The sequence below is a fragment of the Canis lupus genome, chromosome 19, assembly GCF_011100685.1.
Source record: "Canis lupus familiaris isolate Mischka breed German Shepherd chromosome 19, alternate assembly UU_Cfam_GSD_1.0, whole genome shotgun sequence".
Classification (NCBI taxonomy): domain Eukaryota; kingdom Metazoa; phylum Chordata; class Mammalia; order Carnivora; family Canidae; genus Canis; species Canis lupus.
The window spans coordinates 24,874,457-24,889,659 of record NC_049240.1 but is presented as its reverse complement, the minus strand read 5'-3'; the positions used below and the strand labels follow the sequence as shown (position 1 = coordinate 24,889,659).

At 58.7% G+C, this 15,203-nt stretch overlaps 1 protein-coding gene across 28 annotated transcripts in view; it reads right to left on the bottom strand.

Moving 5' to 3' along the window:
• Nucleotides 1–4,826: 4,826 nt before the first annotated feature.
• The window catches only part of BIN1 (bridging integrator 1), a 52,854-nt gene continuing 42,477 nt past the window's right edge, over nt 4,827–15,203 (bottom strand). For 7 of the 28 annotated variants that reach the window (XM_038564868.1, XM_038564870.1, XM_038564873.1 and 4 more), the window contains 9 exons: nt 15,018–15,159; nt 13,650–13,778; nt 10,355–10,462; nt 9,865–9,888; nt 8,797–8,904; nt 7,799–7,888; nt 7,444–7,554; nt 7,021–7,122; nt 4,827–5,451 (listed from right to left, as the gene is read on the bottom strand). In XM_038564868.1, the coding sequence (XP_038420796.1) occupies nt 5,344–5,451; nt 7,021–7,122; nt 7,444–7,554; nt 7,799–7,888; nt 8,797–8,904; nt 9,865–9,888; nt 10,355–10,462; nt 13,650–13,778; nt 15,018–15,159 (922 nt within the window). In that variant the 3' untranslated portion in view covers nt 4,827–5,343. The remainder of the gene's footprint in view (nt 5,452–7,020; nt 7,123–7,443; nt 7,555–7,798; nt 7,889–8,796; nt 8,905–9,864; nt 9,889–10,354; nt 10,463–13,649; nt 13,779–15,017; nt 15,160–15,203) is intronic. The other 21 variants (XM_038564879.1, XM_038564882.1, XM_038564885.1 and 18 more) reach the window with 9 other exon arrangements.

Here is a 15,203-nt window from a genome sequence, read left to right as displayed (position 1 = left end):
GGACAGACAGATGGACTAGTGGGAGTGCGCTCAGAAGAGGTGGCCGACTCCTGGGGCTGGGCACTTGGGTCTGAAGAGGATGGGTGTCAGTAGGATCTCTGAGGACACTTGGCCACAGCACAGCAGAGAATAGTGGGACAGTAGGAAGGGGCCAGGCAGCTCAGGTATGTCATAGAGACAGTAGATTCAAGGCAGGGAGTGGAGGAAGACGGAGTAGAGAGATGGTCAGGGCCCAGCTCCTGAAGGGTCTGGATGAGGGATTTGGGCTTGTGTGGGAAACAGGACCGTCTGGTCAGGAATGAGCCTCTGAAGATTTGCCTTGGCAGACACGGTACACTCCAGGGATGGACAGGAGGGAGATGGCACAACACTGTCATGTTAGTGCAGGAGGAGAGGACAGGACCTGAACCAGGAGGAAGAGAAAATGGGTAGAAAGAAACCAATTCAGAACTCCTTAGGAGGCCCATCAGAGGACTCTGTGACAGACAGGGACGTGGAACCATGGAGAACACTCAGGTCACAAAAACCCCCACAGATGTGATGGGCTCATTTGTTTCACAGGCAAAGTTAGGAGATGGCAAGCAGGTGGGAATGAACACAGCTCTGGGATGCTATCCTGCCACTTTTCCACTCTGCCCTGCTCAGTGAGTGGTTTTCTGTGCTAAAGTCCTTACGAGGCCTCAGGGTCACAAGACAGCCACTGTACCTCCAGCCTTCATTCCAGGCAGGGAAGGTGGCAAGGACCTTTCTCTTGAAAAGGCTTTGAGTTTTCCTTTGGGATGCCCTCCTTCATCTCATTGGCCAGGACTGTGTCATAAAGCCACCCTAATTGCAAGGAAGGCTGAGTGATTTTAGTGGAGTTCATTGGTTCCCTGAACAAAATCAGAGTTTGGTCAGGGAAGAGAAACAGATGAGTATTGGCTGGGTACCAAGCAGTGTCTGCCCCAGGGGGATGTGGGAGATGGGGATGTCTCGGAAATACCCCAAGTCTGACAAGCCCAGCTTAGAGTCATAAACAGTTTGAGGTGCCCACTGGCCTCCAGAGAAGATGGGCAATTAGATACACCCACTGAAGTTCCAGTGAGGACACTCACCTGAAGCCAGAGATTTGGAGTCGTCAGCTCATAATGAAGGATAACCTTCCAGAAGTTCCCAGCCCGTTCCAGAACTCTGCTCTACAGAGAGCACACAGCCTCCAGAACCACTAAGTACGAACGGCGGTGCTGTATCAGGCTTCCAGAGGAAAGCATCCCGTTGCCTGAGCTCTGGGATGGTTTCTGCGTATGAACCTTGGCCCACCGCGAGCTCAGCATCTCCTTGGGGAAGAACCGCCTTCTCCCTGGTCGTTGCACACGCACAGAGGGCGGGAGCGTGGAGGGCAGGAGCTAGACAGGCCGGGCCGGACGTCGGCCGTCCTGGGACTCTAACAAAGCAGTTCCTTAAGCAAGACTCAGTGTCCCTCTTTGCCACCGTGTGTCGACCTTGGCTGACTGGGACAAGGGACTTTTCGCCCCTCTCCCGCCGCAGCTGGGTCCTCATCCGTAACCAGGAGCTTCAGGAGGCTGCGAGGAAGCCCGTTAATTATCCTCCGTGTGCTGAGAGGGGCCCGTCCTCAGGGATTTGCAGGGATTTGCTCTTCCGCATCCAGAGCCAGGCCTGCCCACCGGGGCCATCGTCGTCGTGTCCCAACAATCCCCGCCTGAGAGCAGGAGGAGCCCCCGAGGGAGGAGCTTTTCCGAAAGTCCGGGGTCTCTCGCCACCTCAGCAGTCCTGCCTCCAAATCCTGCCTCCCCGACGTCGGCGGTCAAGCTGCCCCGAGGCCGACCTCTGCCCCCGCCACAAATCCCGCAAGTGCCCGCATCCCCTCCCCACCCTCAGCGTCGACCTCAGAGCCCCTCAGCCTCAACCTGGAGACGCCTGTCGCCTCCACAGGCTCCTCCCTTGTGAAGGCAGGGTACTGACTCTTTTTTTTTTTTTTAAGATTTTTTTTTATTTATTCATGAGAGACACAGAGAGAGAGAGGCAGAGACACAGGCAGAGGGAGAAGCAGGCTCCATGCAGGGAGCCCGATGTGGGACTCGATCCCTGGACTCCAGGATCACGCCCTGGGCGCCTTAGACACTAAACCACTGAGCCGCTGAGCCACCCCGGTGTCCCACTGGCTCCGTTGGTCTGTAGAGCCTTGAACACACAACCATGATAGGTCCTGCTGTGCCTTTCTTGCCCGCTCTCCCCCAACTGTGAGTGCATCAGGGGTAGGAACCATACCTGAATCTTCTCTGTCATCGCAGGGATTCTGTGGGAGATGCCTGGTGAGTGAATGAATGAATGAATGAATGAGCAAGTGAATGAATGCCTAGGGGACTGGAACTGTGCAGACCCAGTGTACCCCCAACCACACAGGATGAGGAAGATAGCACACTGTCTATACTCGCTCTCGTGGTGGGACAAGTTCTGGGGGGAGGGGGGTATCAGATGACCATTCCTCCTAGAACACAGAGCCCTACATGGGTTATGTTCCCTGGTCACACACCAATCCTCTTGAGATGAGTAAAATAAGAGTCTCACACACACTCGTACTCACAAACACCTACTTGTAGCCTCCATCCAGTCACATTCTCTGGTCACATGGCCCCTCTGGAAGACACCATGCAGTGCACATTCACTGGTGTGAGCTCCTAGAACCCATCCCCCATTTCTGTGGAAGCCACGCCCTAATTTGTGTTCAGATGTCCACCCTCCTCCTCTCGGCCTAGCCCCACCTCCAGCTCAGGGCCTTGTAATTTTGGGACAATCAGAGGTCCCCACCCCCAGCCACAGAAACTGACTGGGCACTGGGGACTCAGGCCAATGAGACAAAGGAGATTTGCTGAAGGGCTTCTGCGAAGGAAGACTTATGTCCCTCTGCAGAAGTTTCTTTCCGCACAGTGCAGAGCACAGATGTCAAACCTGAAACTGATGGGAACCCTGTCCAAAGATGAAGCTAACACCCAGGGAACAGGGGGCCAAGAACATCATGGAAGGCCTGAGCTCTAGCTTGAGTGCCCATCTACTTTAGATGCTAAGAACGCCCAGCCAAGGCTTGATGAGCAAAGGAACCCAATGTTTGGTCACAATGTCCCAGTTCATACCCAGTGTTTGGGAGTGGGTGACACTTAGAGGTGTGAATACTTAAATTCCCAGAGTGTCAGGGCCAGTGGGACCAAGAGAAGCAATGCCAGTGTGGTTTCCAAATCCAACCAAGGATGAAGAACAAGAGGCCAGACAGGGCTGGCTAGTATCAGAGTCACCGTGGAAGGGCTTGGGAGCGAACAGAAGGGAGGGGAGCTGGCTGGAGGGAGGGGGAGTTCCCAGAGATGGGCTGGGGCCTTCTGAAATAGTCTGGTCACTGCTTGTGCAGAGTCTATGGCTTTGGGCAAGGAGAGGGAGGGACCATTAGCACTGACAAGGTATGTGCCGCTCACCTCTGAATTTCAATTTCCCTCAGACAGACAAGAACCTGGTAGTGTCCCAGCTCCCAGACACTACCCAGCTCAGGCTGCCGGCCAACTGCCTACCCTCTTGAGCAGGGGCGCTACACCCAGGCTCCCTACCTCTGGGGGCCCTCTGCGTAGGGTCAGCTCCCTCCCACTGCCTGTATGGAACTCCCTGCAGGCCCCACCCTGTGACACACAGCAGAGCTTTTCCTCCAAATTTAGCCCCACTGTAAAGCAGGACCTCCTTGAGGGTCAGAGGGTACAGCTCAAAGCCACCATTCAATATATCCATGAATCTCACATTGTGATTAAGCCTAAGGCAAATAAATGTTTCCTTAGGAAAATGTATTTACATTTTCCATCCCGAAATAAAAGTGAGGATTCTCATGGCACACCCCCATAGCCCAGGGCACACCCCCGAGGTTCTAAAGCACAGTGGAGCTGACCAAGTCTGGGCTTCAAGCCCAGCCCCAGCAGCAATTAACTGTCACTGTGGAATGAATGAATGAACGAACGAACGAATGAAAAGCTAAAGCTTTCAAAGCAGAGGTAAGTGGAAATGAGCTCCGCGTGCCTCCATGTGCTCAAGGAAAGTGTGGTTGGCAGAGCCAATGCTGTCACAGCCAGACAAGGCAGGGCCACAGCAGTGGCCGTTCTGCCACCTGAAGCAAAGCCCAGGGGTTTTACAAAAAAATAAAGCTAAGATTCTGACATTCACCTCCTTCACCAGCTTTTTACCACTTTTTACCACTGTACAGAGTTATGTGGAGACAAGTTATGTGGAGACCAGGAGCTGCCTGCAGTGGGGACCTTCCTGCTGGAAAAGGAGGGAAAAGACAGGCCAGCTGAGCCCATCCCTCCTGGCACCAGGTCAGGCCTTCCCAGGCACCCGAGGGCAAACATTCAGGTTCAAAAGCCTGTCCCGAGAATCACCAGCAAGCCACTGACCCTCCTTGGGCCTCGGGTTCCTCATCTGGGAAATGGAGTCCTGGCTCCTGACCCTGGAGTTTTCACCCATATTAAATAATGTCACTTAGGCGGCACCTAGCTGGCTGGCACCCTTCCCTTCCCATCACTCACCCCCCATCACCTGAACCCCAACCAACCATCGGTCAGAACACCAGGGGGCTGGGGCTGAAGCTATCAATCGGATCCAGAGGAGCTCAAGAGGAGGTGGCCAGCACACCACAGCTGGTGGGGAAACTGCAAGAGTGTAGTCTACTGACCAGCAGCACCTGTCCTGGCAGGTCCGGGGGTGGACTGTCTCCATAGAAGTGCCGCAGATAATCACAGTGTACTCATACTGCGGACAGAGGTGGAGTGAGAGCAAATAAATGAACATAGGCTTTCTGAGTGGTTTCGCCAGTTTGTTTCATTTTGCTTGGAACACTAAGATTTATTTTCAAACGGCACACAGACGGTCTGCAGGGTGGGGCCAGGCCGGGCTGATGTCTGGGCCCTGAGCTCTCTGGAGAGACCCAACCCCACCCACAGCAGCTGCCAGGAGAGAGGACCCTCACCCAGGCTGCTCGGCCAAAGCTTCAGGCAAGCAAGGTGGCTTGGCAGCCCCTAGCCCCGCCCTGTGGCCAGGCACACATGCGGGGCGCAGGGTGGGTGGCCAGAACCTAACTAGGGGACACAGCAGCTTCAGGAACACTGGTGATTCCACTGGACTTGCTGAAACCAGGCTCTTTGGAAAACCACCTAATCTTTGGGAGAACACCTCGTGGCTTAGGCCTCTCCTCTCAGTTTCCCTTTGCTTTTCAAAAGTTTAAAAACAAAAATCAAAAAAAAAAAAAACCAAAACACACATTTTTCGGGAAAAGGTGTTCTTCACACGCCCAGAGAGCTGCACCAGCCGTGGCCCTCACTGAACCCGCTCTGTGAAGTTCTCAGGGAAGACGCCCCGGCATTTCTCCAGCTCCTTGTGCTGGTTCCAGTCACTCTCCTTCACGCCCATGAGCCAGCCTTCATCCTGAGAGTGAAGCAGAGCACCCAGGTCACACAGGGATGGGGGCAGAGGGCACTGGAACCCTGCAGGGCATGGGTCTTAAGGGAGATCTGCTGGAAAGATGTCCCCTCCTTGGTCTTGATCAGTTCCTCCAGCCCATCACACCCACTTAAAGAATGCCTCCTCCAGGCAGCATTCCCTGCTACCCCAGACCCAAACCTGCCCAAGCTAGGAGCCATCTGCCCTTCACCAGTGGATTTAACTCTGGCATTTGTGTGATTCCTCTTCTCTCTAGAAAGGCAGCCAAACTGCTGCACTGGTCTGAATGTGTCTAAACGCCATCCCAGGCCAGGAGCTTCCCACTATCAGGTGCCCACAGAGCATATCAGTTGTCCTTCCAGACTTCTACAAACAATACCAGAAATTTCTGGTGAGCACTGACCAGTTAAAGTTTCTCAGTGACTCAAAGCCCCTCATGAAGCCCTCCAGCTCAAATCCAGCCTTTGCTTTCACCCTGACAGTTCACCAGGACCACCCACCCAAGCCCTGACAAAGTCCTTAGCCCCAGACCCTGACCCCTGGGCCTGCAAGGCTCATTCATCCCTGCCCACAGTGGAGGCCATCACTGACCCTGCTATGCCTGGGATCTCCCTCGGTCCGTCACAGAGCCTACGTATGTCCTCTCTGACCCAAGTCCACCCACCTACATGACTCCCCCTGGTAGCCCGCCCAGTCCAGGGCTGGCCGAGGGAGGATGTGAGTAGAGACCCAGGGGTTGACAGGAATCTGCCAATTTAGCACCAGGCTCAGGAAATCCTTGTTATTGAAACCTCCCAGACCTGTGGCCTCAGTCCATCCCTGCTGCCCTCAAGTCTCAGCTCACTCAGCACCCCCAGCAAGCCTGCTGCTAAGAAGCCTTAGAGACCTGAACCAGGCAGCCTGTCAGGATTTGGGGGTGCAGTCCCCACTCTACACCAGCCCCAGGCTCCATGGGGAGCTCACGGTGAGACCAACTGACATGGAGAAGCCACAGCAGGGGGTGCTCTAGGAGGTATCTGGCCTGGGGAACAGCTGGGGACACAGCTGGGATGTTGGGGGTCCTGCCAGAAGCCATACTCTGTCCCTGTGGGCAGGGCGCAAGGGCAGCCTGGAGGAGGCAGCCCAATGGGAGGCCGCAGAGTGGGCATCTTGCCCTCTCACTGCCGGGCAGGAGGGCTCATGGAGAGGTGGCCAGGGATCCTGTCCTAGGAGGAAGGATGCCTTGAGGGGCAGCGAAGGGAGGAGGGGAGAAAGACCTTTAGCTGCAAAAAACTGAGAGAAAGGCAGTGCCAAGAAAGGAGGAAAGCTGACAGTCCGCGGAAGCAGACAGAGGGGACACGGGGACAGGGAGAGAGACTCAGGGAGATGGGATGGCATAAAGGGAAGGGGGAGAGGTGAATGGAGGGAAAATGCGTGAGGGAAGCAGGGTACAGAGACAGAAGAGCAAAGAGGAGGAGGTGGGGAGCGCATCTTCACGCCCGGCTGTGGGTCCGCAGCTGGTGGGGCTCTGCTGCCCCCTGCTGCCTCCTCCCGCCACAGCGGCCAGGGCCTCACCTGCTCCTCCGGGTTCTGGAAGGGGATCACCAGCACCACGTCACCCGCCTTGAGCTGCAGCTCATCGGTGTCGGTGGCCACGTAGTCGTGCTGGGCCTGCACCTATGGAAGTTTGGGGAGAGCTCAACCCCCCCGCCCTCATAGGCTCCGGTCCCACCCGCAGCCAAGCATGGTGCACCAGGCTTTGTAGGGCTTCAGGCTGCCCTGGCAGCATGGTGACTGGGAGCCCGCCAAGGCAGCAGGACCAGCGCTCGAGCCGCCACCCTGCCCGCTGGGCAGCCAGGGGAGTGGGGGCCAGGGGCCGGGGGGCCGGGGTGCTTTGGGCCAACCCACACAGCTTCGCAGCTCAGTGTCCTCGTCTGTAAAAGGGCAACGTCGGCTCAGATAGCAGCCCAGGCTGTGGGGCCAGCAGCCCATGCTTACCTTGAACATGAAGCCTGGGGGCAGGTCCAAGCGTCCCGCCCCACCGCCACCCTCCACGGTGCCATTCACAGTTGCTGAGAAGGTCTCTACCACCACCGCAGGGAGAGAGCTCTGCAAGGAGGAAGCACAGTCAGCGTGGGCAGGGAGCTGGTCCCGGGAGGGCAGGGGCCATGAGGGCAAGGGGAGGGGAAGGTCTCTGTGACGGATGCCAGACTGGTCTGCCTCCCCTGTGGAACTGCCACCTGGACCAGCACAGAGCAAGGAGCACAGGCAAGACGGGGCTGGGGAGCCATGAGTGGGAGGGCAGGTGGACAGCAGGAAAGAAAAGACAGGGCCTTGGTCCCTGTCATCTTACGGAGGCCGCTTCACTTGCTGCTGTTTCCCCGGGCTCCTGGGCTCCAGCCGCAGGTGGGGTCCCACCCGCCACCTCCGAGGCCTCCGCTGGCTGCAACATAAATGCCGGCATGGGGTCAGACACGGGACAGACACCGTTCCCAAGACAAGGAGAGAGGCCATGGACGGCAGCACTGAAGGGGCATCTAGAGCCCACCAGTGCCTCTGAGGGTACAGGAAGCCCCTAAAAGAAAGGTCAGGTCCCTGCAATGGGAAGCAGCTGGAGAAGCACCTGGAAAAGGTGCTGGCAGCACAGAGATGCCAAGTGACATGCTGCACAGGCCTCTGGGTGCCACCAGGACCCTCCCCCATAGGCCCTATCTTCTAGGCCCAAAACCTGACCAAGCCTCAGCTTCTTCTCACCTGCCTGGCCTGGTGGCTGAGCCAGCAGACCCCATGCTTGGGGACAGCAGCCAGCCCCTGTCCCAGTCCAAACAACTCAAGGCAGGCCCAGCAGCCCCTGCCTGGCCCTGGACACCTGCTCTCCAAGGAGGGGGCAGCACAGTGCTGGGCACCATGGTAGGGGCCTGGCCGAGGCAGAGTGCACACGGCCCAGACTCAGTGAGGCTGACCTGGCCAGCACTCACTCAGCCACTTCCGAGCTCTGGGAGCAATCACTCAAGCTTCCTAGCCCCTACTTCCTCGCCTGTAAAAAGAGCAAATGTCTAGGTTAGAGTGAAAATTAAATGAGAAGATTCTGGAACGTGCCTGCCATAAACCAGGAGATGCCCTGACCACTCCTCCCTCCCTCTGCAGGAAGCCTGAGCTGGGAGGCTGGGGTAGGGCTGGCGAGGTGGGAGGGGCCTATCTGGCCTGAATCACGGCAGGCAGGAGCGGCCTGGCCTCACCCTCAGGCTCACAGCAGCTTTGTCCATCCTGTGCCCCCTCCTCCGGGCTCTTCCTTTGCTGCTACACCCCCAGAGACTGGGGACAGGTGGGGGCTGGCAGGTGGACACTTACTTGGGCAGGCCCCGGCTCGGCCGTCTGGCTGGGCCAGGCCACAGCAAAGGTGCCCTCGGTAGCGCTGGGCTCCCCGGGAGGCAGGCTGCCAGCTGGACTCTCTGTGGGCTAGTGATGGGCCACCAGGGAGAACGGGGCGGAAGGGATGGGAGGCCAGGGAGGAAAGGGTGTCGGGCAAGGGCACGAGACAAGAGAAGAGAGTTGTGAGCAGCCTGGTGTCGGCAGAACAGAGAGCGGGTGCCTGCAGCAGGCAGCCTGGCCCAGGGGGGACAGAACCCTTAAAGGGAAAGCCACTCCCACCTCCTGGCTCCTACCACTGCCAAAGGGATGAGCAGGTGCAAATGAGCCACACACAGCTCAGCACCCACAGTCCACTCAACAAACTGGTGGCCCACACCAGGCTTTCACTGGCCTCCTCCAGAGTAAGACTATCCGGAGCTTCGAGCTCCCAGGAGGATATGCTGCCAGCACTTCCACACCAACTGCTGCTGCTGCTCCTCCTGCTGCTGCTCCTGCTCCTGCTCCTGCTCCTGCAGAAGCTACACTGTGGTTGTTGATGAAGTCCCACGCCCTCCCTGAGCCTCATGCCCCAGCCACCAGGTGGTGCTGACACCTGCCCGGCATGCTCACATTAGGGCACCTGGCCTCACCCTGCTTCCTCTGTCCCAACAGCTCCCTGATGCCACTACCCTGTAGGGCCCCCACAGACAGAAAACTCCTCAAGGACGAAGACCCTCCACCCCACGGGCCCCCTTGCAGGCCTCAGCAGGGGACCACTCACAGAGCCTGACAACCGAGCCGAACCACAGAGGACCCTCTTCTCTGGCTAAACTGAGGAGCCCCCTCCCGACAGGGCCTGCTGAGGGGCAGATTCTCCACAGACGGGAAGCAGTGGGACAGCTGGGGACAAGCAGTAACAACCAGCTCCCTGTGTGCATGAGCACCGGCCCATGCGTGCAAGTGCATGCACCTGTGAACAGGCTAGGTGCAGGAACAGGCAGGGTGGGCCGGGACCACGCAGAGGAGCAGCTCCCCCCCGGGGGTGGGCACAGAGCAAACACGGCTTACCTCCCAGAGGTCCCACGGAATTGACTAAGCGCAGCAGAGAGGGAGAAGGACAGAGTTAGTACAGAGGTTAGTGACAGGGTTGGGCGAGCAGTCCCCAGCGACCCCCATCCTAGGGCCCCAGAGCCCCCCAGGCACTGGGCAGCACAGAGCCAGGCTCCAGGGTCTCCAGAGAGCCAAGTCCTGGACATCTGCCAGGGCGCTGAGGCCACAGCTGCTGCCAGGAGAGGGCAGGATGCTGATGGGGGGCCTTATTTTTACCGAGTGGGTATTCAGCTGACCCTCCTCCTGAGGGTCTTCACCCTGACCTGTGTCTGCTCCTCCCTTCCTCACGTTCAGGGCTAGAGGAGGTGACAAGAGCTGGGGCCAGGGGGCTGACAGCCTGGTGACCCCAGAGGCCCGGCGTAGGTGGGCACACATGGCCAGACGTGAGCCCATGCCCCGGTGCCCCAGAGACCCACGGGCCTGCAGGCGGTGGTGGGCCCAGACCAACCTGACCAGAGGGCGTGGGTGCCTTCACTGGGCTCGCCACAGGCGGGAGGGGGTCAAAGTCCAGGTCCAGCAGACTGGCCTGCTCCGAGAAAGGCCCTGGGACCTCAAACTTTGCAGCAGTGGCAGAGGAGGAAGGCAGTTAGTGACAGGCCGGGAACATTCCGCAGGGTGCACACACTCACAGACACGTCCGCCTCACTAACAAGGGAGCACTGCCCACGCCACAAGCCCGGCATAAGTTCCACGCATACAAAGACAGCCCCTGCCACCCACCTCAGACACCAGCGGCAGGCTCACCGGGGCAACCACCCAGCGGCCCAACGCCAGCCCCGACTGCCTGCTGTCCCTGCCCCCCAGGCCGCAGGTCTCCCAGGGCCTGCTCCTCCTCCCTGCACCCCGCTCTCCTAGCCGCCCGCTCCGCCCACCCCTCAGAAGCAGCACAGTCCATCGCCCAGGCTGACAAGAGCACACGCACTCCCTCTAACCAAGAGGGCCCTAGGACAGGCACTGACCTCACCTCGCCACCCCACAGACACGCCTGTGGTGACACCCAACCAGCAGCCAGCGCCACTGGGTTAAGGACAGGCTGAGGTGGCACACACCACCCAGGAGCTCAATCTTAAGTGTGGGTCCCCCAACACCAGGGCTCAAGTGCAGGTCCCACCCCAGCCACCCCAAGATTCCCCTTCAGTGGGCCTGAGTGCTTGTGACAGGCATGACCCCAGGAGACTGTCCACACTGTAGGAAGCCAGCCCCGTGGTACACTGGGCCAGACAGTCAAAGGAGAGCTGCCCTTGAGGATGAGCTGGGTATGTGCCAGCACTAAGGACTCCCTACCCTCTGAGGAGGTGGGGCTTGCTCAGTGGCACCTCCAACTCACACACAGAGTTTCCCTTTGGGGGCCAGGGAACACTTCGCTGGAGAGGAAAGGCCCTGGCTTGGCCCTGGGTCCTCCTGCCCTCCTTCATGCAGTGCTAGGAGGGCCATAGCCCCAGCAGCCCACGCCAGCCTCTCATGTCTACTTGCTCCTGATGGCACCTAATGCTGACCTATATCCACCTAGTCTTCCATCAAGAAGGACCCAAGGCTTGGGTCCTGGGGAGTGGTCTCCCCAGAAAGGACTTTATAGCTGCACCTATCAAGAGAGACTCAAGACTCAATTCTGAGAAGACGAGGTGCCAGCTGTCTCACAGCTCAGAGGACAAAGTATCCACTCTGGGCAAGCCACAGACTTCAGAGAGCCCCAGCCAAGTGGTCTCACTTCCTGGACACTGCCCCAATGCTCAAGCCCCTGCCTCAGGCTCATCCTCAGCCACTAACTTTCACTGCTCTGTCCCCATAACCCTGCCTCTCAGCGAGGGAGTGCTCAAGACACCAGGGGTGCATGGCTTTTAGGCTCCCTGCCAGCAGCTCGCAGCAGCATTTCTCTCCCCCAGGTAGCTTCCCCACCATCAGAAGTCCATCAAGCCCAGACAGCCACCCTCTCATGCTCCACCAGGCCAAAGGGCAGACCACGTCCTCCCTCCCTGCCTCCCAGCAGGCCAGCCTCCCCACCATGCAGGATCAGAACTGTGCTTTGGTGCAGGGACGCAGGCTACTCACCTCAGCCCTGCAGAGCAGCCCTGTTAGCACAGCATCACGGACAGCCCACCCCAGCCCTGGCAACAGCACCCACGGAGTACGCTTCCCACCCTCGGGGCAGAGACCTGGCTCCCTGGAGTGGGCAGATGGGGTAGCAAGGAAGGCATGCGGTGAGTGTGAGTGTGGAGAGGCCGACACACTTGGTGCAGGCAGTCTGGCTGCAAGTCAGGCCCATAGGCTCCTCACCTGTTCAATGAGGGCAATAACCCCCTCCCATGCGTAGGTGAAAACCCAACAAGGTCACATAGATAAGCGGCTGGCACCACGCCCTACTTGGTGTTTACCAGCGCTCTGTGTCACCCTGTCTCCCTCATGTGCACTGCCACAGTTGAGACATACTCCAGCTGGCAAGCGTTCCAGCAGCCAGCTGCCCCAGAGCTCGTGCCTCCCGGCTTTGTCACCATGTAGGAGGACCCCTGGACCAGCTTTGGCTTCCTTCTACAGAGAGGGGCTCCCCTGCCTCCCAGGGCCCTGAGCCAGGGGATCACCCACCTGTATTGCACCCTGTATTGCCACCCTGTATTGCACCCTGTATTGCCACCCTGTATTGCAACCCACCTGTATTGCACCCTGTATAGCCACCCTGTATTGCAAGTTCCTAGTTCTCACTTGGAGTCCTCCTGTTGGGGCTTGTTGCCCACTTGCTCCAGGCCCCTCTCAGCAGAGACCACCGTCCTCATTTCCCAACTGCTTCTCCCTCCAAACTTATACCCTCTGGCCCTGCCCCTCCCTCTTCCCTTCAGGCCTCTGAGCTTGGGCAAAGGAACCTTCAGGAGGCAGAGCCCAGAGGCCCTGGGCAGAGCAACTCTATGGCAGCACTCCAGAGCAGGCTGGCCCGCAGCATGGGATTAGCCAGTCTGCATGACAGGCCAGCCCCTAGTGGCTGCAAGGCCCAGACACCAGGCTTAGAGGGGTGAGGACACTGTGGCCTCTGTACGCGGATCTGACAGTGTGCACCCACTCCCGTGCCACCATGGTTACCCTCCTGCTCAGCTCTCCATCTGTCTATCTGTGGATGGGCATTACATACCTTCTCAGGGCACTTACAGGCAGCAGCCCTGCTCTGTGGCCCAAGCACCGGCCCCCCTCCAAAGCCTGGGAGCTAAAGTCTAGGTGCCTTGGTCAGACATTCCAGGGCCTTCTGAATGGTGTTCCCATGGTCTCCTCTTGCTGCCCCACTGCAGTACCCTGCAGACACTCTGAACTCCCAGAAGCTCCTGAGCCCATGTCTTATCCCTCCCGGCCTACACACATGCTGCCATCTCTGGCTGAAGCAATGTGTCTGTTTGCAGGCACCTGGCAAATGTCACCGGCTCCAAGCAGCCTTTTCTGACTGGCCCGAGTCCTCCCCCCTTCCCGCTCTCCCCTTTGGCCATTGCATCAGCATAGGCACGAGGTCACTCCTGAGCGGACCAGCTCAGGACCACCCACCTGTGTCCCTGCATCTGGCCACAGTACGTGCTCAGAGATGGATGAGGGAGGATGGATGGAGGGATGGAGTGATGGATGAATGAGCAAGGCAGAGGCTCTGGGCCAACCTCTAGGGCCAGATTCTGGCTCTTGAGGTAGAGACATAGCCCATAGGATGAAGGAAGAAGGCCATGCACACCCCCAAAAGAACAAGAGAGAGCTGGGCCGCGGTGGCCGCGGCTGACCTGGGAGGGGGTGGTCACGCTGATCTCAGGGACAAACGTGTCATCAAACAGGCTGAGGATCTGCTCCTGCTTGACCTCCTTGGACGGGGTGTGTTTGGGAGGCGGAGGGACTGGTGGCCCTTTCCGGAGCTGTGGGTCGGAGGGTGAGGGGCCACACAGGGAGGCGCAGCAGAGCATGGAGGGCAGGGCAGACAGACAGAGACAAAGCCACAGTTAGTCACACCCCAGGCTGTGCCCCCCACCAGGCAACTGAAGACACAAACCAAGAGGAATCACTGCTGCCCAAGGCACAGACACCAGGACCACAAGGCCACCCTTAGAGGGAGACTGAGGAAGGAGGTCCAGAAACACTGTGCCTAGAGAGAGAGAGAGAGAGACAGAGAGAGAACGACAGAGGGGGGAGGAAGTGAAAGAGAAAGACAGGGAGAAGACAGAAAAGAAGAGGAGAAAAAAGGGAGAGCATGCGAACTGCCCAGGGGCCGCTGGAGGAGTTGGGCTGACACCCAACTGGGTAAGACCCTATAGAGAGAAGCAGTAGCTGAGGAACAGCCTCCCTCCCCACCTGGGCTCTCTGCCCCTCAGGGACTCTCTCTGCACCTCCTGCTGGAGGAACTCTGGCCCACCTGTCACCTGTGGAGGCTGGCACAGGTGGAGCCAGCGCTCGGCACAGGGCTGGGCAGGATGGCCACACACTTGCCCACTTGGGGGCCTCAGGCAACTCGGGAAACCCCGGCAAGTCTGGGTTTCCTCAGATGTCAAGCTGGGGTGGGCATCTGCCTCAGAGTGGTTGTGAGGATTTAATGTATGAAAATGTAGAAAGTGCTGGCATTGTGTCGGGCCCAGAGCAAGTGCTATTCAGGTGTGGGCTCTTGTCACACTCAGCATTGTTATCCTAATCAGCCGCAGGACCAGAGTGCTGCTGCCGGGAACTGATGCTTGGGGAAGCCTGACAGCTCAGACAGGGCCGCAGGCCAGCGCCTGGCGACCACCCGTGGAAGGGATGCTGGGCTTTTGGAAGCCCAGCGTCAGTCTCCTTCGGCCACCTCACACTCCCCTCACTGAGCCCTGCTGACCATGTAAAGGTCCCATGTGGCCCCACGCCAAGAAAGAAGGTGAGGAGGAGGACATGCAGCCACCTCTGCAGATCCAGATGCTCTGGGGCTGAGGGCCCCGGAGCCTGTATCAGAAGGAAAGGAGGATGGAGGAAGTAACAGCCCCGAGGAGAGGATGCTGTGGGGACAGAGGGAGATACACAGCCACAGGTGCCCTGAGAGAAGACAGGACCATGAGCCCAGTGTTGCGGACAGAGGACCGAGAAAGTGGGGGACACCAGCAATGCAGGAGGATGGGGGCGGGGAGGGTGCCTACCTGAGATGGGGACTTGGGGAGGGCTGCCCCGGCTGCTGCCGAGGGCTCAGGCTCGTGGTTGACTCTGATCTCCGGGGTGGCGGCTGGGGAGCCGTCTGGCGGAGGCGAAGGGCTCTTGTTCCCTTTTGCAGGGGCGTTGTCACTGTGGAGGTAAGACCAAGAGGAAGCCCAATGGAGGGAGATCAT